Source organism: Nomascus leucogenys, chromosome 6 (assembly GCF_006542625.1).
Source record: "Nomascus leucogenys isolate Asia chromosome 6, Asia_NLE_v1, whole genome shotgun sequence".
In the NCBI taxonomy this organism is placed as follows: Eukaryota; Metazoa; Chordata; class Mammalia; order Primates; family Hylobatidae; genus Nomascus; species Nomascus leucogenys.
The window spans coordinates 78,583,287-78,608,749 of record NC_044386.1 but is presented as its reverse complement, the minus strand read 5'-3'; the positions used below and the strand labels follow the sequence as shown (position 1 = coordinate 78,608,749).

Sequence of the window (25,463 nt, the reverse complement as noted above, 5' to 3'; positions counted from 1 at the left end):
ACTCTGGAGGCTGAGGCAGGAGAATCACTTGAACCCAGGAGGCGAGAGGTTGCAGTGAGCCGAGATAGAGCCACTGCACTCCAGTCTGGGTGACAGAGCGTCTCAAAAAAAGAAAGAAGGCTGGGTGCGGTGGCTCACACCTGTAATCCCAGCACTTTGGGAGGCCGAGGTGGGTGGATCACGAGGTCAGGAGTTCAAGACCAACCTGGCCAAGATGGTGAAATCCCATCTCTACTAAAAATACAAAAATTAGCTGGGTGTGGTGGCGGGTGCCTGTGATTCCAGCTACTTGGGAGGCTGAGGCAGAGAATTGCTTGAACCCAGGAGGTGGAGGTTGCAGTGAGCCGAGATTGCGCCACTGCACTCCAGCCTGGGCGACAGAGCAAGACTCCATCTCAAAAAAAAAAAAAAAAAGAATAAATATTTGGCAATATATTACTGAATCCTCTGAAAAACAGATGGAAATCAGAATTGGGAAAATGTTCCTTTTTTTTTTTTTTTTTTTTTTTTTTTTTGAGACAGAGTCTCACTCTGTCGCCCAGGCTGGAGTGCAGTGGTGTGATCTTGGCTCATTGCAAGCTCTGCCTCCCGGGTTCATGCCATTCTCCTGCCTCAGCCTCCCGAGTAGCTGGGACTACAGGCACCCGCCATCATGCCTGGCTAATTTTTTGTATTTTTTTTTTTTTTAGTAGAGACAGGGTTTCATCATGTTGGCCAGGATGGTCTCGATCTCCTGACCGCGTGATCCACCCGCCTCGGCCTCCCAAAGTGCTGGGATTACAGGCGTGAGCCACCACGCCCAGCAAAAACTGCTTTTATATATATATATGACTTTATAATAATCTCATGCTCATATATATTATAAAATCATGTATAATCATATATAAATTATATATACATATAAAATCTTATATATTACAAAAAATGAACACAAGCATACATCTTCATCAAAGTCCTGCCTACTACAGTTAGATGTACCTCTTGAAACTTGAGATTCTATATTATTAGGGCAATAAAAGTAAACGCTAAAACATTTTTTTAAAAAATCAGAAATGATGATATAATGGACTAATAGTCTCAAGGTAGTTTTTGATAAATCCAAGACTGATCAATTGTCAGTCGACTGTCAATGGATTATTAAGAGATTTTCAGTGTTTCATTGTATTCCTGGGCTAATCTTGGGGAAAAAAACTATGCCTTTGTCTGTATATCTCAAAGCCCATGTCAATCTGACTACTAATGAGGGTTGACCATGGATGGGATGGTGGCTTAGGTAGTGTTTCTTGTGTTACTGGTAAGCTGACATTTCCGTCTTGGTAATCTCTGTTCATACACTCCCAAAATTCCTGATAGGTTTTGTTGTTGTTGTTTTGAGACAGGGCTTCACTCTGTTGCCCAGGCTGGAGTGCAGTGGCACGATCATAGCTCACTACAGCCTCGAATTCCTGGCCTCACATGATCTTCCTGCCTCAGCCTCCCAAGTAGCTGGGACTACAGGCGTGCACTATAATGCCCAGCTAATTTTTATTATTATAATTTTTTGATAGAGACAGACTCTTGCTATGATGCCCAGGCTGGTCTTGAATGCCTGGCTTCAAGCAATCCTACCATCTTGGCCTCCTAAAGCACTAGCATTGTAGGCATGAGCCACTGAGCTTGGCTGACCTAATAATATTCTGAAGCTGATATTCCCCTATGAAATATGGAGTCAGACTTATCTGAGAATTTATCATGTCTGTGTGTACCTAGGCAATGCCTAGTACAGATGGCATGCTGTTTTCTTTCCAATTCATGCTATGTAACGATGCCAGATGAATTTCCTGCCCTAAACTATAGCTCCAAATATGGCAGTTCCTTGCACAAAACTACTGTTGCATTTCATTATGCTTGCTTCTTTCCTATATTTATTCTTTTTAAAAATTGTTTGTTTTCCCCATTCTAAAATTGTAAGCTCAGTGAGGGCAGGGATCAGTTGTAACTCTAGTATTTAGCCGTGCTGTCTTATAATACACATTCGATTATATTGTTGCCAAACTATGTAAATGATTACTACAAGAATTTGGACAATATGATTTTCTTTCAACTTTTTAAAAAATTTTATTATTATACTTTAAGTTTTAGGGTACATGTGCACCATGTGCAGGTTTGTTACATATGTATACATGTGCCATGTTGGTGTGCTGCACCCATTAACTCGTCATTTAACATTAGGTATATCTCTTAATGCTATCCCTCCCCCCTCCCCCCACCCCACAACAGTCCCCAGAGTGTGATGTTCCCCTTCCTGTGTCCATGTGTTCTCATTGTTCAATTCCCACCTATGAGTGAGAACATGTGGTGTTTGGTTTTTTGTCCTTGCAATAGTTTGCTGAGAATGATGGTTTCCAGTTTCATCCATGTCCCTACAAAGGACATGAACTCATCATTTTTTATGGCTGCTCTTCCAACTTTTAAAAGTGAGATATAATGAACGTACCATAAGATTCACCCATTTAAAAAGCATAACACAGTGGTTTTTAGTATATTCACAAACTTGTACAATCATCACCACTAATTCCAGAATATTTTCGTCACTTCAATAGGAAAATGCATACCTGTTAGCAATTACTTGCATTTCCCCTCTCCCCCAGCCCCTAGCAAACCACTAATCTACTTTTTATCTCTATAGATTTCCCTATCCTCAACTTTCATTTAAATGGAATTACACAATATGTGGTCTTTTGCTCCTGGCTTAACACGATATTTTCGAGATTCATCCATGTTGTAACATTTTGTTTACCCTTTTAGACAAGACAATGTTTAATACCCTTTCTAACTCTATGTTCAGATAGTCAAGTGAAGAGCTACAACCAAATTTCCCTCCCCTCCCCTCCCCTCTCCTCCCCTCTCCTCTCCTTTCCTTCCTTCTTTTTTTGACAGAATCTTGCTGTGTCGCCCAGGCTGGAGTGGACTGGCAAGATCCCGGTCACTGCGACCTCCGCCTCCCCTGTTCAAGCGATTCTCATGCCTCAGCCTCCCGAGTAGCTGAGATTACAGGCATGTATAACCATGCCAGGCTAATTTTTGTATTTTTAGTAGAGAAGGGGTTTCACCATGTTGGCCAGGCTGGTCTCAAACTCCTGACCTCAGATGATCCACCAACCTTAGCCTCCCAAAGTGCTGGGATTATAGGCGTGAGGCACAGCGCCCTGCCTCAACCAAATTTCAGAAAGTATCATAATATCATTATGCTTCATAGTTTCTCTATGCCTTGAAGTTTACCAATTTTATCTTCTACAGATCCCAGGAAGGCAGCCTGTTAAGACTCACCAAATTTACTTCCTCAGCCTCCAGAACAATAAAATCAAACTCCCTATTTTGATTTTGAGATTCTGCTTCCCCCCACCCCGCCCCACCCCAATCTTCTCCTTGGATATTCGACAGTCTGGAATAATGCATTTTTACACTTCTGATTGTTTTCAGCAGATGTGTTGGCTGAGGTTGGATGGGGTTTCTTCCCACCTCTCTCTCCTCTCTCCTTCCCTCTGCCCATTGCACGTGCAACAACTTTTCTGTCATCAAAACGTGCAAAAAAGAAACAAGAAAGAAAGGAAAGAGAAAGAAAAGAAAAACAGAAAAAAGAAAAGAAAAAGCAGCCGGAAGTCTTCCTTTGTTTTCCAAGGAAATTCAGGTAAAAGGAGGGGTGGGGAAATGATATTTTTTACTTTGCTCACAATCCAGACGTAGGAAAGAAAAAGGATTTCCTTTGGGCTGCTGCCACGACTGTGATGTTTTATGCTGATAAAATATTTCCTTCTTAAAAAAAAGTTCTGGGAAAATCATGCCACTTCAACTTGGAAGCGAAACCCACCCTAACTTTCGTCTTAAAACTCAGCGAAGTGAATGGTTTGCTCCTCTTTCACGAGGGTTTTCTTCCTTACAGTTCGGGTCTTGCTACCAGGAGCGAGCTGGGTCCGCAGCGTTCTTCGGTGGCTGGCGCGGGAGGAGGACTACAGGATCCAGAGATCTTTGGAAACTCCAGCAGCTCCAAGCTTGTTGGCTACTACGATTTCCCTGAGGAGTGACGCTACGAAAACAAACCCTGATTGGTCAGGCCTGAGCTGAGTTCTCCATTTATGGACAGATTGCCCGGCCCGAGCCGAGACTCAGCCAGAGGAGTACGGATTAAGTGGCTGAAGAAAGAGGAGCGAGGAAGTGGAACCAGGCGGACGCTCTGAGCGCATCGGACTCACCTGGGCGGGCGGCGAGCCGCGAGTCCGAGTGGACTCTTGCCCTCCGCAGCATGCGCCCCGCCTGCTAAGCCGCCGCAGTCTCGCCCTCACCTAGCGCCGCCGATCCCGCCTGGATGGAGTCCCCCCTGGGTTCCCATTGGCTCCTGTGAGTGCTTGGGTGTCGGGAGCCTGTTTTTGGCGAGGAGAACCAACTTTTGAAGTTCGCCCAGGAGACTGCGTTCCAGCCCCAGCTCCCCGGCAGCGGGACCCGGCGAAGGCGCGACCGCGGCGCGAGTCACCATGGTGAGTTGGCCGTGCCGCGTCCTAGGACGCCGGACCCGGGGACGGGGCAGGAAGCCCCGGCGTGGTGCACCCACCTTGGGCGCGCTGCCTGGGCCAGGGGTGGAGAAGGTGGACGCGGGAGCCGGCACGTCCCGAGCTCTGATTTCCTGCTGCTTTCCGTAAACCCGGGCCGGGGGAGAGCGAGCGAGGGGCCAAGGAAAACTTTATTCCAAGTCGCCTTCTGCGTCGCGAAACTTTCTGTGGCCGGGTTGCTATGGCTGCCAGCTGTCGGAAGCCAGGGTGCGAGTGCATCGGCTGCGAGGGGCACGGCGCGGGAGGGGGTCCCCTCCTCCTGCTGGGACGTGGGGGGCGCAGCTGGCAGGGGAGGTGCTCGGAGACTCGCGCCGCAGCCGCTGGCGGCGTCCCCTGCCCTCCCCGCGGCCGTGCCCGCCCCGCCCCGGGCACCCTTGCGCCGACTCCCTCTCCTCCCCGCCGCCGCTCCGCCGCCCGGCAGCGCCCGCAGCTGTCCCGCCTGGCAGCGGCACGCGGGCAGGGGCGGTCCCTGGCCTGCCCTGGCGAGGGGCGGCGCGGGCCGCACAAAGGCAGGCGGGGGCGCCAGGTAGCGCGAGCACCTGGCGGCCGGCGGGCTGTCAAGAGCCCGGGCGACCCGGGCGCGGGCGGCAGCCACGCCGCCCCGGACCTGTGCCGGGCGCCGGCCCCGAGGGTCTCCGCGCCCGGGACGCCAAGTAAACACCTCCTGAAGAGGACCCCACCCCTTCCCAAGCGCGAGGGGATCGGGGCTTTTCGGGGATCCAGGGGACGCTTCGCACGGGAAGACGCCCTCGCGAGTTTCAAGTTTGTTGCTCTTTTCCCTTTGGCACTTTGGGAATGTGTGGAAGGGGCCGCCTCTTTGACTTTTGACTTTTCTGCTATTCCAACTCCCCAGTCCAGCTACACTCCCCTCCCTCCCTGTATAACCTTAGCCACCTCCCTTGGGCTTTGGCGTGGTGTACTTTTCTTTCCGGGGCACAAAAGCAAGGACTCTATTTTGAAGAGATCGGCAGTTCATCAGAAAAAAACAATCTATTGCAAGGCTTCATAGTTTCCACACTTGCTTCTTTTCAAGTAGTCCTGCTTAGGTGGATGATCTCGTCCTCTTCTGGTTTGCTGTTGTTTTCTAATGGCTGTGGAAGAGAAGCCAAGTCAAAATGATAACCAGCACAACACTAATTTAAAAATCGATATCCCGATGAGCAGCCTGAGGGAAGTGCAGCAGAGGCCCATCGAATCCTGCACACAAGGCTCAGAAGCCGCCTTGCCCCGTGCTGTTTATTCCAAAGAATGATTACAAACAAACATCAACGAGAAACCTTTCAAGGCATCCTTGGCCAAAGCCTTTTTACATAGTCCAAAATTAAGTCACTTTTGCCCCATCTAAGAGAACACTTTATCTATAAATTTCCTCTCCTAGTTTTAAGGTTTAAGAAGTCAGTCTACTCCACGTTACTTTTGGACCCCTCCCCTCACCCCAGCAGAGAAACATTCCCATTGGGCATGTGTTTGGGTAAAGCTACCTCACTGGGCACCTGGTCCCTTGAAGCAATGTGATAGTCCTGGTACTTGAGAATGGCTGTAATCATTTTCCGTGGGTCAATATGTTTATGTCAAGAACTTAAGGAATCTTACTGAATTTAAGTACTTGAGTGGTACCTTGAGGAAATTAACTTCCCCTCAGTTAAACTCATTTTTCATGCGGAATGGACTGAAATATAGTCTAGGCTGCGTTTTCCAAAACCTGGGACACCATGCTTAATTCAGCCCCATTGCAGATGAAGTAGAGGGTTGGTCAAATGCATGCGAAGAAGGCATGCTGTAGGGAAGAGATGGTTCTATCCGAGGACAGTGTGTGACTTACCTATTGATGGGCTCCTTGCCATCAGCACAGATGGGCATGTTGTGTGCCGCCAGGCGACATCTGTGCATCAGATATGGTTGCTGAAGTCACAGTTCACTGACGGAAAAGTTGAAACAGCTGGCTGTTCTGAAACAGGAGATGTGCCATTGATAGATCTACTGGATCCAGAGTGATTTGGCCAAAGTTAATCATTTCTTTCCTGACTTGAAAAATTGTTCATTATGTATGTGAAGTTGCCTTAGAATAGAGCATCATCTTAAATAATCAGAAACCCAAGTTACAGTATTTAATGTTTATGTAAGACTCCGTCAAGCCAAATGATACTTCATTTTGTGTTCCACATCTGCCAGGCCTGCCCAAGTTCAGCTGCTTAGAACAGGAAGGGAAAGGACATTACCTTCTTTGGGTGTGGCTGAAGATTAGCATGGAGGCTAAAATTCAACAGAAGGCCCTTGGTGGCCAGGCACAGTGGCTCACGCTTGTAATCCCAGCACTGTGGGAGGCAGAGGCAGGAGGAATACTTGAGCCCAGGAGTTCAAGACCATCCTGGGTAACATGGTGAGACCCTGTTTCAGTTAAAAAATATTAAGAAGAAGGAGAAGAAAAAGAAGGCCCTTGGCTGGGCTATAGGGAGAACACCTATACCGTGGACTTCTTCTGTGTGAGTGTGTGTGTGTGTGTGTGTGTGTCTTCTAGGAAGTCTGGTAGCATAGTAGGAGGGCTCTCCATCTGTACTTGAGGCCCTACTAAGACTCATTCAGTTGTGACTCATAAGGAAAATAGCCATTTTCATTTTCTGACTCATGAACACAGTGTACAGCTTGTAGTTCACCTTCTATCTTCCTCTTGAAAACTCAGTTTGGGACACTTCTGTGTCTTGAGAAAACTAAGAACACTACCAGGCAATAGTTACTTGTGTCTTTTTCCTAAGGAGACTTGAAGAAGTTAAAAAAAACCCTGCACATCTTTATAATTTAGTGTAGGTTGTTTAGCAGAGTACAAAAAAATCTCTGTTGACTTTAACCATAATACACATCTAAGGCTTCCTTCATAGAATCTGGGCTTGTCATCATCTGCAAAGGAAGTTCTGCTTTTGTGGCCATGACCAGTTTGGACTCTCTGATAGACTGAAACCCATGGCTGTAGATCTGCTATGTACTTTGGATCCAGAAATTGTGATTCATTTTAATGCAAGGTTTCTGTGCATTAAATATACAGAAATATTTGAGCAAATCTGAATTGACCGTCACCTCAGAACATGTTCAAGATCTGTTCCCTTTTCCTTACTTGCATATACTTGTGAGTAAATTATAGATATGAGACATAAGAATACCCAGGAATAGATTTACCTCCTAGAAATCTGATGGATAGCTGATGATAAGGTAGGTAAGTTCCTTTAGGTGATGGCATGGCATGTATTTAGAAAGTCTGGAATACATTTCAAATGTTTCCTGGGAAGGTAACCTACTTGATTTCCACTGATTAGTTTATCAGATTGCTAGTAGTCTCCTAGTCAAAACAACACAATACAACAAAACAAAACCACAAAGGAATGGGATCAAGCACAAAAAAAGTTTTGATGGAGGCAAAGGGTTAGGGAAATACCTAGAGTCTGGGATATTATCTAGGGACAAGTGTGAGTGGGCCATCCTAGTGGGAAATATTTGACAGCCCAGGCATCTCCTTGGAGAGAAAACGAGCGGAGCAGTGGATGGAGAGGGATGGAGAAGTATAAGAAGCAGACACTTACTGAAGTTGAAAGTCACCTCCACCACACTTTTGCTGAGGACTACAGCCTTGTCAGTGGTTGCAAACTTTTTTTTTTTTTTGAGTTGGAGTCTCTCACTGTCGCCCGGGCTGGAGTACAGCGGCGCGATCTCAACTCACTGCAACCTCCGCCTCGCGGCTTCAAACGATTCTCCTGCCTCAGCCTCCCAAGCAGCTGGGATTACAGGCGCCTGCCACCACGTCCAGCTAATATTTTGCATTTTTAGTAGAGACGGGGTTCCACTATGTTGGTGAGGCTGGTCTCAAACTCCTGACCTCGTGATCCTCCCACCTTGGCCTCCCAAAGTGCTGGGATTGCAGGCATGAGCCATCGTGCCCGGCCAGTGGTTGCAAACTTGAATGTCTTATAATTTGGTGGAGGGAGGCTGGCCTCTAGAGAGTAAATATGGAATATATGCGCCATTCAAGGAGGCACCACTACTTGATTCTAGGCCATGGTTATATTGACCATATTACCAAATTATCTTGTTTTTCAAGAGAAGCTAGAAATCTAGATTTTTATGCTATATCTGCCCGTTATTTTTATTTATTTTGAGACAGAGTTTCGCTCTTGTCGCCCAGGCTGGAGTGCACTGGCGTGATCTCGGTTCACTACAACTTCCGCCTCCTAGGTTCAAGCAGTTCTCTTGCCTCAGCCTCCTGAGTAGCTGGGATTACAGGCCCTGCCACCACGCCCGCCTAATTTTTGTATTTTTAGTAGAGACAGGGTTTCACCATGTTGGCCAGGCTGGTCTCAAACTCCTGACCTCAGGTGATCTGCCTGCCTCAGCCTCCCAAAGTTCTGGGACTACAGACGTGAGCCACCACGACCGGCCTCTGCCAATTTTTGTATGTGATTTGATCATCTCAGAGGGGCCAAGCACACCTGCAGCTTGGCTGTTTGCAGCCACTTTATTGTAAGTCTTAACATGGTGTCCTTCTGTGAACCACAGTGATTCTTCTCATTCACTCACCAGGAAGAATGTCTAAACGTTCACTACACACCCAGTAGTGACATTCAATATTTATCGATACATCCACACCTTCCTACTGGGTCTCCCTAAAGACAGGGAATTGCCTGGTATTTTCAGCCCATGCACTCTCTAAGCTATTATAACAGGGAAAATCTGCATCCAGCTGCTACTGTTTGGCGCTATCTCAACACCTGTGTAGGATGGTTCCACGAGTGGTGAGGCTGCAAATTGAGCTTTTCTCTTCAACCCTTCAACTCCTTCCTCCACTGAAAATGCCATGGCCTCCAATGTCACATGATGGCTTCTTGTTTTTCACTCCTTTTTCAGTTGAATCTCATGAATTGGAGGTCTGTCTCAGGAGTTATCCTGAGGGTTAGATAATGAGCAGCGGCGAGCATTCTGATAACTTAGAATACAACGTTTTGCCTCTGTGCCTAGTGTGGGCATGTGATGAGCTCCCGTGAGACTCAGGGAAAGACAACATATAGTGCCTTGCGTTTCCTCATGAGACAAGTATGGGACCTTATTATTTGTTGGGAATTTGAGAAAGCTCTTTTTATCTGCTTCAAAAAGCAGAAATATTTTAAATCTTCTATGTAAGTGCAAGGTATTATAAGCTTCATGGTAGGATATATAGGAATTATGTAGTCATGGTTTTCCAAGTTTGAGTCATCTCTTTTTTTTTTTTGCAAAAATGCAGCAACTTGTGTGTTTACCAATCTGTGATTAAAATGTTTCTTAATGGTGAGTTTTTAAAAAATTCTTTTTTCTTTTTCTCACCATGCTGAGATGATATTTACAGAGTAAATAAGAGGTTAAAGGTTAAATGCCAAAGGTATTAAAATAAACAGCCTTATAAGCACATTCTGTGATAGTGGTAAACAAATTGTGTTTTGAATTTCAATTTCAGAATTTATGTTGGCAGAGACAAAAGGTTTTGGGGCATCCTAAGCAAAGTATTTTTTCCATGTATCTTTGGGACAGCCACACTTAAGTACAACTGCAAAAGCCAGCCCTAACATAGTGACATGGACTTTGACAACCCATAGAACTTAAACTGTACATGTGAATGACGTTGGCCCTCCCTTCTGAGTTACCACCATGAGAATGACGTCTTTGCTGTTGTTCAAAGCACTTTTGAATGGTCATTTATGAGCTATGTAATAAAACCTATTTTTTGCCGGGTGTGGTGGTTCAGGCCTTTACCTTAAAAAAAATTTTAAAAATTAGCCAGGTGTGGTGGCACGCACTGTAGTCCCAGTTACTTGGGAGGCTGCGGTGGGAGGAATCCTTGAGCTTAGGAGTTCAAGTATGCAGCGAGCTGTGGCTGTGGCACTGCAGCCTGGGTGAGAGTGAGAGAGAGAGAGAAAAAGAGAGAGAGAGAGAGAGAAAAAAAAGAAAGAGACAGGGCTGGGCCCTGTGGTTCACGCCTGTAATCCCAGCACTTTGGGAGGCCGAGGTGGGCAGATCACCTGAGATCAGGAGTTTGAGACCGGCCAGGCCAACCTGGTGAAACCCTGTCTCTATGAAAAATACAAAAGTAGCTGGGTGTGGTGGCGCACACCTGTAACCCCAGCTACTTGGGAGGCTGAGGCAGGAGAATCACTTGAACCTTGGAGGCGGAGGTTGCAGTGAGCCTAGGTCACGCCATTGCACTCCAGCCTGGGCAACAAGAGTGAAACTCTGTCTCAAAAGAGAGAAAGAAGGGAAGAAGAGGGAAGGAGGGAGGGCCTTACTTTTTAGTTTTTAACTCCTTAGTGCCCAGTGTGATCATTCCTGTTACTCACCAGACTTTGCACTACATCTCTCTCTGGTGTTTCCAGAAGTTACATTGTGCCTCAAAGGCAGAACAATTAGCCCCGCTAAAGATATGCAGTATCCAGCAGGTCCCTCTTTCCTGGAATAAGTATAAGAACTGCTCTGAAGGAGGCACACTCTCTTGGGTCTTTTGAGCTGTGATAGTATTTGTTACAAATTTATTTATAGCACTTTATGGTCATATGCTACATTATAGAAAGTAAAACATAGGCTACATTGTAGAAAGCCCAGAAGAGAGTTTAAAAACTCTATCCTAAATCCATTTGTTAACTTCACAGAGAGATCTAGAGACGTTAAATGACTTCCAAAGTCTCATAGCTAGTTTTTAGCTGAGCTGGTGCCAGAATCCAAGTTAGATCTGATCCAGTGCAGATCTAACCTTATTAGATCCCAGTCTAATAAGGTTTTTCTTACCAAACAGTGGTGGGAATCATTCTTTAAGAGTCTGGACATGACCAGGTAGTTTTCTTTCTGGGACTTTTCAAGAAAGTCTACTTGCAGGTGGAAGGTTACTGTACTACATTATAAGAAATTTAGAAGAATTCAGCCGGGCGCGGTGGCTAACGCCTGTAATCCCAACACTTTGGAAGGCCGAGGTGGGGGGATCACTTGAGGTCAGGCGTCCGAGACCAGCCTGGCCAACATGGTGAAACCCGGTCTCTACTAAAAATACAAAAATTAGCTGGGCGTGGTGGCAGGCGCCTGTAATCTCAGCTACTTGGGAGGCTGAGGCAGAAGAATCGCTTAAACCTGGGAGGCTGAGGTTGCAGTGAGCTGGATCGCGCCATTGCACTCCAGCCTGGGGACAAGAGCGAGCCTGCGTCTCAAAAAAGAAAAAAAAAAGAAAAAGAAATTTAGAAGAATTGACCCATAGTACCCCCACACCCTAACACAGTAATTATTTATGTCTTTGTGTTTCCTTCCAGTCTATTCAAACTCATTGTTTGTTTGTTTTTCTTGAGATGGAGTCTCACTCTGTCGCCTAGGCTGGAGTGCAGTGGCACAATCTTGGCTCACTGCAACCTCCCTCCGCCTCCCAGTTTCAAGCGATTCTCCTGCCTCAACCTCCTGAGTAGCTGGGGTTACAGGTACACGCTACCACGCCCGGCCAACTTTTTTATTTTTAGTAGAGACGGAGTTTCACCATGTTGGCCAGGCTGGTCTTGAACACCTGGCCTCAAGTGACCCACCTTGGCCTCCCAAAGTTCTGGGATTATAGGCGTGTGCCACCACACCAGGCCTCGAACACATTGTTTTTATGTGGTTGTAATTATGGGGCAAATATACAATTTGTGCTCTGTATTTTTCCACTTGTTTTAGAAATCCTTTTTCTTGATAAGCATATTTGTTATATTTTGGTGGCAGTGTTATAATCCCAAGTAGCCTGATTACCCACTGGGTGTCATAACTGTATGGAGACTTCCTCCAGAAGTGTGTACAGGGGAGAGTTCCTCCTTCCACCCACTAGAACTCTGTGGTCAGTAATGGGCTGCTTAATCTTTGGCTCCTGAAATATGAAGCCCCCTCTTTGGGTGAGCTTGGGATGCATACTCCACATTCCCAGGTTCTAGCCCAAACGTGCCTACCATTGGTGCTCCCCCTGGATTCTGGCGTTGACACTCAAATATGTGACACCAGTGGGTACTCAGACCTCTAGGTCTTCCTTGGCAAATATGAGTGGTCCTACCAGAGAACGGGAGTGGTTGGAGATGGACAGCTTTGAACCCCAAAGTGGAGAGAAGATATTGCCATGGCAAGGGAGGTTAGCATACAGGCTTGGTGAATTAGAGCTGGGCATGGTGGCTCAGGCCTGTTATCCCAGCACTTTGGGAGGCCGAGAGGGCAGATCACTTGAGGTCAGGAGTTCGAGACCAGCCTGGCCAACATGTTGAAACCCCCATCTCTACTAAAAATACAAAAAAATTAGCTGGGCGGGGTGGCAGGCGCCTATAATCCCAGCTACTCAGGAGGCTGAGGCAGGAGAATCGCTTGAAATGGGAGGCAGAGGTTGCGGTGAACCAAGATTGTGCCACTGCACTCCAGTCTGGGTGACAGAGCAAGATTCCGTGTCCAAAAAGATAAATTAGGTTCTCCGCCTCTGCTTATGAGAAGCTCCCCGTATAGAGGAGAAATGATAACAAAAGGCTTCCATATACATGATTTCATTTCATTCTAGCACCAGTGTTGGTTTTTATTGCCATTTTACAGGTAAGAAAATCAAAGTGTAGTGAGGGGAGGGGAATTATTCAGGGCCACACAATTTGTATGTAACCAACCAGATCTGCTAAGTCCGTGCTCTTTCAAAAGCAGTTCAATAAATTATTTCTAAATTTGACAATGCCGAGTCCAAGTATTTGCATACTTTTTCATTATTTCACATACTCCTGAGGGAAGGTAAGGCTGATAGAAAATCATCAATTTTGGTTGATTTTATTCAGTAATACCAGAGTGGGATAATTTAGACTTAAGAACATTGTCTGTTACGAGTAGTAGTGTTCTGAGTTTTAATTTCCTTGCTTTGGGACTTTGCCATAGAGACTAGAAGATGTCATAGTGAGAGCAAGCATAAAAGTAAAAGAAAGTCATACTGGCCGGGCGTGGTGGCTCACGCCTGTAATCCCAGCACTTTGGGAGGCTGAGGCAGGTGAATCATGAGGTCAGGAGATGGAGACCATCCTGGCTAACACGGTGAAACCCCATCTCTACTAAAAATGCAAAAAAAATTAGCCGGGCGTGGTGGCGGCCGCCAGTAGTCCCAGCTACTCGGGAGGCTGAGGCGGGAGAATGGCGTGAACCTGGGAGGCGGAGCTTGCAGTGAGCCGAGATTGTGCCACTGCATTCCAGCCTGGGCGACAGAGAGACTCCGTCTCAAAAAAAAAAAAAAAAAATAAAGTCATACTAGAAGGCTCTCTAATCTTAACTAAGATTAAAAAAATAGAAAATAGGAAAATGAGATAACAACAGAGACTTAGCTGTTTAATTCTTATATACATTACGGAATACAACAACAACAAAATTAGAATATCACATTGTTAGTGTCTTAGTAATTTCTTTGGTGTGACTGCCATTTGATGTTGACAGCAATTTAGGATAACATTACATGGTCACAGAATGTTTTGGACAATATTTTCTGATTCTAAGAAATTTTCAATGAAAAATAGCTGTTTTTAGTGTCCTAGGAAGATGCAGACCTTACAGAAAAGTTTAGATTTAAATGCAGAAGCATCGAATAAGCTATTTTAAGAATGTAAGTAAAGATAGCTTCCTTTAAGGCTTGGGAATGCTGTAATGCAGAAATATGCATCAATGCAAAATGATGACAATGCCCTTTCCCCACATCAGATTATCAGAGGTTCCTAACATTTGGATGGGAGAATGTCCTGAGGTCCTCTGAGAATATGTTGGAAGCTACTGACCTGTTCCCTGACAGTGTTTATAATAACAAATAAACTTTCCACAGATCATGAGAACAAACAAAACAGGAACAATCTAAATGTTCATTAGAAGAGATATACATGTGGCTTATTTGATAATATGGTATCAATATGGATAGGTGTCACAAGGGTAGTGTTTGGTAAAGAAGCAAGTTGTAGAAAGATGCATATCTGAAGCCATTTAAGAAAAATGTCAAAAACACAAAATAAGACTATGTTATTTGGGGGTCTATACATTTATTTTTGTATGTGTATATATATGTATTTGTGTGTATATTATTAAAAAAAATACAGGCCGGGCGTGGTGGCTCATGCTTGTAATCCTAGCACTTTGGAAGGCCGAAGCGGGTGGATCACCTGAGGTCAGGAGTTCGAGACTAGCCTGGCCAACATAGCGAAACCCCGTCTCTACTAAAAATACAAAAATTAGCCTGGTGTGGTGGTAGACGCCCGTAATCCCAGCTACTCGGGAGGCTGAGGCAGGAGAATCGTTTGAACCCAGGAAGAGGAGGTTGCAGTAAGCTGAGATCATTCCACTGCACTCCAGCCTGGGCGATACAGCAAGACTCTGTCTCAAAAAAAAAAAAAAATTTAAAAAAAATAAATCCGCAGACTAGAAAGATCCACACCAAGTTCAAAATACTGAAGGGGGAAAGAGGAAAGGGAGACGACCGAGTCAGTAATGTTTTATTTGCTTTACATGTAGAAAAATCCAAAGCAAATATGATGAGACATTATTAATTCTAAGCAGTTGTACATATATATTTCTTTGTTATTCTCTGTGGTTTTAACATCTTTTCTCAGTTCAGATGAAAAAATGCATATAAATATAATTCTTCATTTAACTTCAGGAGGTTTATAAACCCCTGAAGCCCATACAGTAGCATTCCAAGAATTACAACAAACCTTGTGTTGAAATGAGTATTAGGGAGTGTGGTCAATTTTGGATCTATGTCAGGTTATTTCAATGACAGTTGACATACAGTCGCATCAATAGTGAGTCCCACTAACTATTGTGTAAAGAGCCATTAGGGGATATGTCTCCCAATGTTCAATACATCTTAGCTCTGCTTAGCCACCTTTTCTTGTGTTGCTTTTGGTGTGACCAATCACCCAAACTCAGTAACTTAAATAATAAGCGTTTATTCTTTCTTATGATTTTGTGCACTGGCGTGGCAGTTCTGGTCTCAGCTGGTTCATTCAATCACTGTGGTCAGCTAGTGGCTTGGCTGGGAATGGATGATCTAGGGTGGCCTCACTCACATGTCTGGTAGTTGGTCCAATCTCAGCTGGGGCCATGGGATGGCTTGGCCATGTGTCTCTTGTCACAACAGGCTAGCTCTGGCTTGTTTCCATAGTAGTGGTCACACCACAGGGTTCCCAAGAAAAGCAGGGGTACAAGCTCCAGGGCACACGCATTTTTCAACTTTTGCTTGCATCATACTTGCTATTATCCCCATTGGCCAAAGCAAGTCACACTGTCAAGTCCAGAGTCACTGTGGAAGAGGACTGCCCAAGGGCTCAGATTCAGTTCCCCACCCTCAACCTTTTCTGTCAACTTTCCCACATTGCGTGAATACTTGGAGGCAGGAATAGATTGAGTGGTAGCTCCAGTTTTCTCTGGCTGATCCCCTGAACCCCTGTGTTTTACAGAAGCCAGCATGGCTGCTGCACTGTCTGCTGCTGCTTTCCCAAGCAAGGCATGAGGAATTGGAGCTGAAGTCCTTTTGTATTGATGAGGCTCAGTCTCATTCTAAAACTGCTATCTTTTGTTGGGGAAAAAAAGGGCAAAAACAGAAGCTAACAAGAAGAAGAAAAATCATTTTCTATCTGCTAAAGGGTGCCTTACAAGAATAACAAACATTTTACATAAAGTCCAAAGTTAGAGAGCAATGAATCATGCCAAACCATTCTGGGCTCGATGGCCTGCTGGACAGAAAGGGGAATGCAGGCCTTCCAAGGTGGGGACAATACTTCTTGCTGCCCAGTTCTGCATTTTCACCCACCTCTGAGCTGTCCATGTGGAGAAAGACATTCCTCACAGAGACAAAAATTCTTTTTTTTTCCCCTTGGTTGAAAGTCATGTCTTTTGGACTGTAAGATGGTTCTCAAAATAACCCTGTGTCGATTCCATATCCTGTGAGCCACAGATTGTGCTATCTGTGGGCTCCTCAGGATGTGAATCGAGTAGGATTAGTTTAGCTTCATGCCCAGGCCTTGTACAGGACATGAAAAATTCCTTAACCTACTAATCTTTCACTTTGACTTTCTGTTCTGTCTCTCAATCAAAAATTTAAAAATGCGTAAGTGGAGAGAAAACAAATCCCTCAACTTCAACAATTGACAACTCATGACCAATCTTGTTTTCACTGTTCTTCTCTTCTCCTAGTTTCTTTAGAAGCAAATCCTAGATAGCATACCATTTCATCCACAAATATCTCCATATTATATTGGCTTTCACATAGAACAAAGCTAGACACTAACTGCTCATTGGACTGAAAGAAGAGATATACTCAGAGAACCAAAGCAAATAGCTTCCCTTTAACTTTTAATAGGAGTGGCTTTGTTTTATAGAACGATGTAGGCATCTCCAGCCACTGAGGGGACTTCTTCAAGCTTGGCCCAGCCTCATCCACAGAAGGATCTGGCAGTGATACCTTGGCATTCATAGTCTCAGTGTGCAGGACAGCATTGGTTCCCCACCTTACAGTCCCAACTGTACCTAGGCACTACTCATATGTATCATGGTAATGGCTGTGGAAAATAATATCCCTCCCTCCCTCCCTCCCTCCCTCCCTTCCTCTCTTCCTCTTTTTAGGGATGGGGTGTTGCTATGTTGCCCAGGCTGGTCTCAAACTCCTGGCCTCAAGTGATCCTCCCATCTCAGCCTCCCAAAGTGCTGGGATTACAGGTGTGAGCCACCATGCGCAGCCTCTTTCTTTTTTGACAGGGTCTTGCTCTGTCACCCAGGCTGAAGTGCAGTGGTGTGATCTTGTCTCACTGTAGCCTCAACCTCCTGGGCTCAAGAGAACCTCCCATCTCAGCCTCTTGAGTATCTGGGACTACAGGCATGAACTGCCATGCCTAGCTAATTTAAAAACTCTATATATATATTATATATAAATTTATATATATATAAAATATATATATATATTTTACAGGGTCTCACTGTGTTGCTCAGGCTAGTCTAGAACTCCTGGTCTCCAGCGATCCTCCTGCCTTGGTGGCCCAAAATGCTGGGATTATAGGTGAGAGCTACTGTGCCCAACCTTGTTTCTTCCAGTGACCAAATAGCTTTAAATATAGAATGTCAAGATGAGAAGTATCCTGGAGACCACTTCCAGGGTAGTCTATGAAATTGTTTGTGTCCATGTTCATTCTTATGTGAATTTTTTCCTGGGAAAAAGATTCATAAATCCCCAATATGGTTCATGGTCTCCCCAAGTGACCCTTTAAGGTCCAGAGAATTGTAGTGGCCTGACCTAGATCTCTCAGTTACTTGGCAAGGTAATAGCAGAGTTGTCCCTAGAATACAAGTCTCTTGACCCACAGTTCAGGAATTATGGTTGTAAACCTGCTTTTACTGGAAATGTTTGAAAATCAAACATAATAGAGTATTAGAAGAGAGGTTCAAAGTGGTAAATTCTTCTGTGATCACAAAGAGAAATGCATTCAATACAGACTCCAAATAAATATAAGTCAGGGACATAAAGTTTTTACTTTATATAAATAATTGAAAACCCATTTTCCTTTTGAGGATACATTGATATTAATTATAAAATTAGTATTTAATAGTTGAAGGCACATAAGAAATTGCTGGGCCTTAATATCTGGACTCGAGCAGATTTCTATGCTTTTTTTATATGATCTAGAACTAGGGCTTGGGGTGTAGAAAAACTGGGATGGCCTTTTCCTTCTAGCTCTTTCTCTCACACACCCCCACACCCCAAACCCATCCTCCAACTAGTGTCCTTTTCTTTCCCCACAAGACCTCTTGCCCATCCTCTCCTTGAAGCATTCATCTGGACTTGGAAAGGATGAGGAGAGCTGGAGAAGGCAGGAGACATAGTTTGCACCTGCTGAGAAGTGAGGAAACATAACTAAGGCCACTAAACGAAAGGGAGCTTTCTCCTCCTCCACATCCTCCTCATCCTCCTCTTCCTCCTCTTCCTCTTTCTCCTTTTTGTCCTCCTCCTCCTCCTCCCTAAGGCTCTCTTGATCCTCCTTGGTCCAGCCCTGCTTAGCAACTCTCCAAGCAACCATGGAGGACAATGTGGCAAGCATTGTTTGCTCTACGGAGACAGGGAGACACCGTCCTCTTTGGGGCTATGAGTCAAGAGTCTTCAGTTTTTTGCAGCAGTTGTATTTAAGTGTCAGTTGACAAAAGTGAATTTTATATGCTCCAATTAAGATGTAGTGAATTGTGACATTCTACCACTTGCCAAGTTCTATGATTCCACCTCTGCAGTGTGGCTACACTCACCTATATCAGCTGACCAAATTCATCCACTTGGTGTTTCCCTTTCAGGCTTAGATGTTCTCCATCTTCAGCTTGTATCTGGCTAGAATCAATTCACTCACCCTCTCCATCCCATCAGTCTAATTCTTCTTTTAGACCAGCCTTAACTCTGCCTTCTTGAGCCTCATCATTGAAAATTACCTCCTTGGCCAGGTATGGTGGCTCAGGCCTGTAATCCCAGCACTTTGGGAGGCCAAGGTAGGCAGATCACCTGAGGTCAGGAGTTTGAGACCAGCCTGGCCAACATGGTGAAATCCTGTCTCTACTAAAAATACAAAAAAAATTTCATGAGCACTTTATCTATAAAGATCTTATAATTGTTAATGTGCATTTTATCTTTCCTTCTGATCAGTTACTTTTCAGGTAGAATCCTTTCTTGTTCGGCTTTGTATCCCAGCCTCTCCTTTCCCCATTCCCACCTCCCCTCTTTGTTTCTTGACTTCCAATACTGAGTATACGATACTATTTTAAAACTTAATGAGAGGACCAGGCGCGGTGGCTCACACCTGTAATCCCAGCACTTTGAGAGGCTGAGGTGGGTGGATCACCTGAGGTCAGGAGTTCAAGACCAGCCTGGTCAACAGGGTGAAACCCCATCTCTACTAAAAATACAAAAATTAGCTGGGTGTGGTGGCGGGCGCCTGTAATCCCAGCTACTTGAGAGGCTGAGGCAGGAAAATTGCTTGAACCCGGGACGTGGAGGCTACAGTGAGCTGAGATCGTGCCATTGCACTCCAGCCTGGGCAACGAGTGAAACTCCATCTCAAAAAAAAAAAAAAAAAAAGATGCTTAATGGGAGGCAGGGCACAGTGGTGCCACGCCTGTAATCCCAGCACTTTGAGAGGCCAAGGGAGGCAGATCCCTTGAGTTTAGGAGTTCAAGACCAGCCTGGGCAGCATGGCAAAGACCTGTCAATACAGAAAATAGCCGGGTGTGGTATTGCACACCTGTAGTCCCAGCTACTTGGGAGGCTTATGTGGGAGGATTGCTGGAGCCTGGGAGGCAGACGGTGCAGTGAGCCGAGATTGCAGAGAGAGACCCTGTTTCAGGAAAAACAACAACAAAAAACCCCAAAAAACTTAATGGGAAAAATGTTTATATTTCTTTTTGTTAAGCATGAGTGTACAATCTTTAAAACTACCCCCAGGTCTTTTCCTTGAGGGGCAAAAGTAGGATGCAGAACTGCCTACAAGGTAGAGCATTCTTAAAATCTACTCCAAAAAACTGCTGCTCGTGGGTACTCAGCTGATAGAATGAATAGGTGAAAGCACCCTGTGATTTAAATGTCGCAAGCCTTGATTTTTGTTGGAACCTTCTCTGACGTGTGTCACTCCTCACTCCGTTGTGCTTGCCCTTCGGAAAGATGGAATGTTGAGGACAGAGAGGAGATAGCTGATAAAAAGACACTTAAAAGGGCACCTGAAAGCCACGTGGCTTGTCCCTGGAAGGCAGTAGAAAGCAATCTGCAGTCATGATGCCTTTCTTCACTCATCAGCAGCTATAATGTTGAAAACATGGCAAACGCCTTCCCCCTACAACTGTTTAACAAAAGATGGTTCTCCTAGAAAACAGAATCTGTTGTATATGTTGCCAGTGATTTTCACAAGTGTAGATGCCTAAGAAATAGGCAAATATGCTGAGCGCGGTGGCTCATACTTATAATCCCAGCACTTTGGGAGGCCTAGGCAGGTGGATTGCTTGAGCCCAGGCATTCAAAACCAGCCTGGGCAACATTGTGAGACCCCGTCTTTACAAAAAATAAACAAAAATTAGACAGGCATCGTGGTGTGTGCCTGTAGTTCCAGCTACTTGGTAGGCTGAGGTGGGAAGATTGCATGATCCTGGCACAGTGAGGCTGCCGTGAGCCCTGATCATGCCACTGTACTCCAGCTTGGGTGACAGAGTCAGAGCCTGTCTCAAAAAAAAAAAAAAAATAGGCAAATACAAGAGATGGAAAAAGGAATTGAAAGAATTGCCGTGGGTAGTGCATTAGACAATTTGCTTTTTAAAATTGCGTGTGGTTTTGAAGGACAGGTTGAATGTGGATGTTTAAAATGCTTAGGTAAAACTAAGACTGGCAGGGTCAAACTGTGCCCGTGAAATCTTTGTTCTGGAACTCAAGTGAAAAATTGGCAGATTTGTACTTTTTGAGCTTTTTAGAGTCCATTTCCAGCTCCAGGTGGCTGGGCGAAGTATCCTAAGCTCTACAGAAGGGTAAAAGAAATAGCCTCCCACATGAGTGGCAGGAGTAGGTAACCTGTACTATCTGGAAAGATATGTAGATCACCAGTTAGAACATTTGGAAGGAGGAATTGCCAGTGGCTTGTAGACAAGGAATGGAGGACTTGAGACAGGCAAGGTAAATTGGGGCCCTCCTGCCAATCGGAAGTTTTTGAGTGATATTTTTAATATTTATTATTCCGTCCTCCTTAGTTGGAAAGTCATGACGGAGAGGGACACTGTCATGCTTGTGGTTCGTGTTTGTATTTCTGGCATGGGGTAGACTTGGCAACTTTGCTGAATTGAACAACTGTTCGCCACTAGACCAAAAGTGCCCAGAGGACTGAAAACCTTCCAATTCAACTTGGTGGCAGCAAGGCAGCCGCCAGTGAATGAGTGATTGATGAGAGCCAGCAGATTAAAGGAGACAACTAATTGTAAACTGGAAATATTTTTCAAAGATAAAAATAGCCCCCTCAGATAAAACCACTAGGGCTTCCTTTTGAGTTTTCTTTTCACAGAACAGGATATTAGTGGTTCGGTGGGGCTCCTGCCGGAGGGAGTAGCTGTGGAGGGAAGCTGGTAGGCTGGGAAGGTTTCTACCTGTTTCTCACTCCTTTCCTACTCAGGCCCCTTCAATTGAGAGGCTAGGTAATTAATTACCTGAGATCACACAACCAGTCCTGACCTCTCCCCACAAGGGGTGGAGCTACTCTTTCCAGGTCAAAATGGAAACCAAATTCACAGGGGCACTATCCGTTCAAAAGCTCCCAACTCCGAACAGAGAGCTGTTGAAATGGTGCCCACCTGGGCACCATTTTGGAGCCTGATATTTATGATCACATGTAGGTTCACATGCCAGGTGCCCAACTGGCGTGGAGGCAGCAGCCTGTTCAAGTTCTGCCACCTGAGGACACCCAGACCTGTGACCCCAAGCAAGGGCTTTTCTGATCTTTGTGGGGGAGTGGTTAGGCTGCTTTTGCTGATATAAAAGATCAGTGCCAGATTCATGGCCAGGATAAGAAGGTTTTTCCGGTTAGGTGATACAGACTTTCAGAATGTAAAATTTCCTGACCAAGGTTGTGTGTGTTCTGGTTTAAAGAGGAGAATTTGCTGCCTGTGTTTTTCCTTAAGCTAACGTACCATCCACCTGTGCTACAGGAATCTGGTATTGCTCTCCTCCAAAGGCCAGGACAGTCTCAAAGGAGACATGCTAATGGCTTAATTGCTTTGTTTATTCTGCTCCTCACAAATTCCAGTAGCTTCATTTACATTGAGAGAACTTTTTTCAAGTGTCGTGTCATTTCCCTTGGTTTTGAATAGCTCTTAATGTTTGCCGTTAATGTTGTTTTGAAAGGTTGATCGAGCCCGTTAGTGATGGGTGTGGCTTTCTCCAAATGGGGGTTTTTCTTAGTGTGTGATAGAGAAAGTGAGAGTAATTTTAAAAATAAAATATGCACATTTTTTCTATCTGTACACACAAACTCTAGATTATTTTGGGGCCTATTTATGTTCACATGCTTTAGGTTTTGGGGGTTAAAAGATTAATGTGTACAAGGGAATGATGATATTTAACAGGACAAAAATTTCACTTTTACAGAGCTGTGGTTTGCTTTTCAAAATGTAGAGGTTTGTTTCTTTACCTTTGTGTTTTTTTCTTTCTTTTTTTTTATTTTTTTGAGATGGAGTTTTGCTCTCGTTGCCCAAGCTGGGGTGGAATGGCATGATCTCGGCTCACTACAATCTCCACCTCCCGGGTTCAAGTGATTCTTCTGCCTCAGCCTTCCAAGTAGCTGGGATTACAGGCGTTCGCCACTACACCCAGCTAGTTTTTTGTATTTTTAGTAGAAACGGGGTTTCTCCATGTTAGCCAGATGGTCTTGAACTCCCGACCTCAGGTAATCTGCCCGCCTCGGCCTCCCAAAGTGCTGAGATTACAGATGTGAGCCAGTGCACCTGGTCTGTTTCTTCATCTTTGACAAAGAATCCAGTATAAGACTATTCTGGTTCATGTTGTAAATGCATTTTTTTTTTTTTTTTGAGACAGGGTCTCTATCTCTCACCCAGGCTGGAGTATAGTGGTGCCATCACAGCTCACTGCAGCCTTAAACTCCTGGGGTCAAGCGATCCTCTTACCTCAGCCTCCCAAGTAGCTGGGACTACAGGCATGCAGCACTACACCTGGCTTAAATGCATTTTAATAATTTTAGTATAAACAAGACATTTTAGATTGATTAACTTTGTAATGTGCTAGGACAGTAGTTTTTAATGCTGGTGGGGTCCAACTTTTGAGAAAGGGAAATGTGAAGGTTGAAGAAACTTAAATCAACTGCTGTTGGCTAGATCTAGGTGTGCTGACTTCCTTAGAAAAGAAACGCTTCCTTTTCCTGCAAACCGGAGTTTGGGAAATTTAGAGCTAGGAAATCATGTGGTCGATCTTAACGTTATAAATCACTCAGACAAATACAGGATAATGCTGTTTTCGGAAGTGCTTGTGATTGTACAGGATTACATGGTGATAAAGAATTTTCAGTGGCTCCTCCAGTTTCTGAGGGAGTTCTGTGCTTTGCTTTCTTGGTAATTCCTTCTGCAGACCTTAGAGCCTTTGAAGGGGGGCTGGGTATGCTTCCGTGAATTTAACAGTTTAACACGCTGTTGAATAGAAGAGAATCTGCTATTGGAACTAGCGATTACTAAGAAACCACTCTGTATCATCCAGCATTTGTATCTACTTTAAAGTGCATATTAGTATTTTCCTTGGTTTACAGACAGGAAAACGAGTTAGGTACCGTGTTTAAGGTCACCCATCTGAAAAGTGGCAGAGAGGGGATTTAAACTCCTGGTCATCTGAATCTAAGGTCTGCTTAGAGGAGGAGCTGTTTGCTTCTAGACACGTGCATATTTAGGTTGTGGGTCCATGGACTAATAGCATGGGCATCCCTGGGATATTATTAGAAATGCAGAACTTCAGGTCCCACCCACACCTGATTCCAGATCTGTGTTTTAACAAGGTCTCTAGATGATTGCAAAGCACTACTGCACAGGAACACTTCCCCAGAGGAAGTGTGGTGGCCGCCCTCCAGGATATCATCTTCCAAGGTTAGGGACGTGCCAAATATACCAAACTTTCAGATATGCGACTCAATCATCTCTAATTATCCTGCTCAACCAAAAATTAAAGAGCGATTCTTCCAAGTGGAATCGAGGGAAACTTTTCTCCTAGACAATTCTAGAGGGAGTCCAGCTGTCTTTAAGGAGATGCACAGAATAGGTTGTTGCCGACAGCATGCTTGGAAAATCTATCAACCTGGGGTGCCTCTTCCACGGCTGCTGTCCATGCCATACTTGCTCCCATTACTGATCCCTCCGAACTAGGCTATCAAACCTTCTCCTAAAGAGGCTAAGAACAGATTTTATCAGGCCGGAGAGGAAGAAAGAGATCCAGAATGGGGACTATCAATAGCATGAAAATAGAGAAGGGCATTGAAAAGAGCCCAGCCTTCAGAACACTCCAGTCCTGGTGCTGGAGAACTGCACCTTACCTTTTCCTCCTACCTGGTTTTCCTTTTAGAATTCCCCCAGGCATCTATGCTGGAGACAGTAGTGTCTTTGTCTGTTGTTCCTGTCCCTGCCTTGCTCCTGCCAGTTCCAACGCCCTGTGAGTATATCTTTGCAGGCTCCCCCTTCCTTTTCACAGTGGCCACCTCAGTTTGGATGTGCATTGTCTTACACTGGGAACATTACAAGAGTTTCTTAAGTGGTCTTCACTCTTATCCCCCAGTAATTCACAGAAATAGCATCAGCGCAATCATCTTCTAGTAACACGGCTTTGCACCTGTCATTCATCCTCAAAAACTCTCAGTTCCTACTGGGAACAGTCTAAAGACCAAAATGCATTACGGTCTAAATTAAAACCAGTTACTGGTTGCGTTTATCCAATTCGATTTTCCAGTAGTCCTTCTGAAATAAACTCCGTGAGGGCAGCCTACATGCCTTGTTCCTGCTATTAGCTCCTTGCACAGTGCTTGTACACAGTGGATTCTCACTGAATATTGATTGAATGAACGAATGAACTTATTCTCAGGTTTATGTTTTATAGTCTGCCTAGAATACACTCCTTGGTCAGGCCATTTCCTGTGACTAGATTTCCCTTCCCTTTTTTGCTGTTTATCTGAATCCTTAAAAAACCAAGTAAGGCCGGGCGCGTTGACTCACAGCTGTAATCCCAGCACTTTGGGAGGCCGAGGTGGGCGGATCACGAGGTCAGGAGATCGAGACCATCCTGGCTAACACCGTGCAACCCCGTGTCTACTAAATATTCAC

General features: G+C 44.9%; 1 protein-coding gene across 1 annotated transcript in view; it reads left to right on the top strand.

Annotated features, from left to right (window-relative positions):
- The first annotated feature begins 4,071 nt into the window (after positions 1 to 4,071).
- Positions 4,072 to 25,463, top strand: part of MYO1E (myosin IE) — a 233,336-nt gene continuing 211,944 nt past the window's right edge. Inside the window, exon 1 of the mRNA XM_030814491.1 lies at positions 4,072 to 4,514. Coding sequence (XP_030670351.1) covers positions 4,512 to 4,514 — 3 coding nt within the window. The 5' untranslated portion in view covers positions 4,072 to 4,511. The remainder of the gene's footprint in view (positions 4,515 to 25,463) is intronic.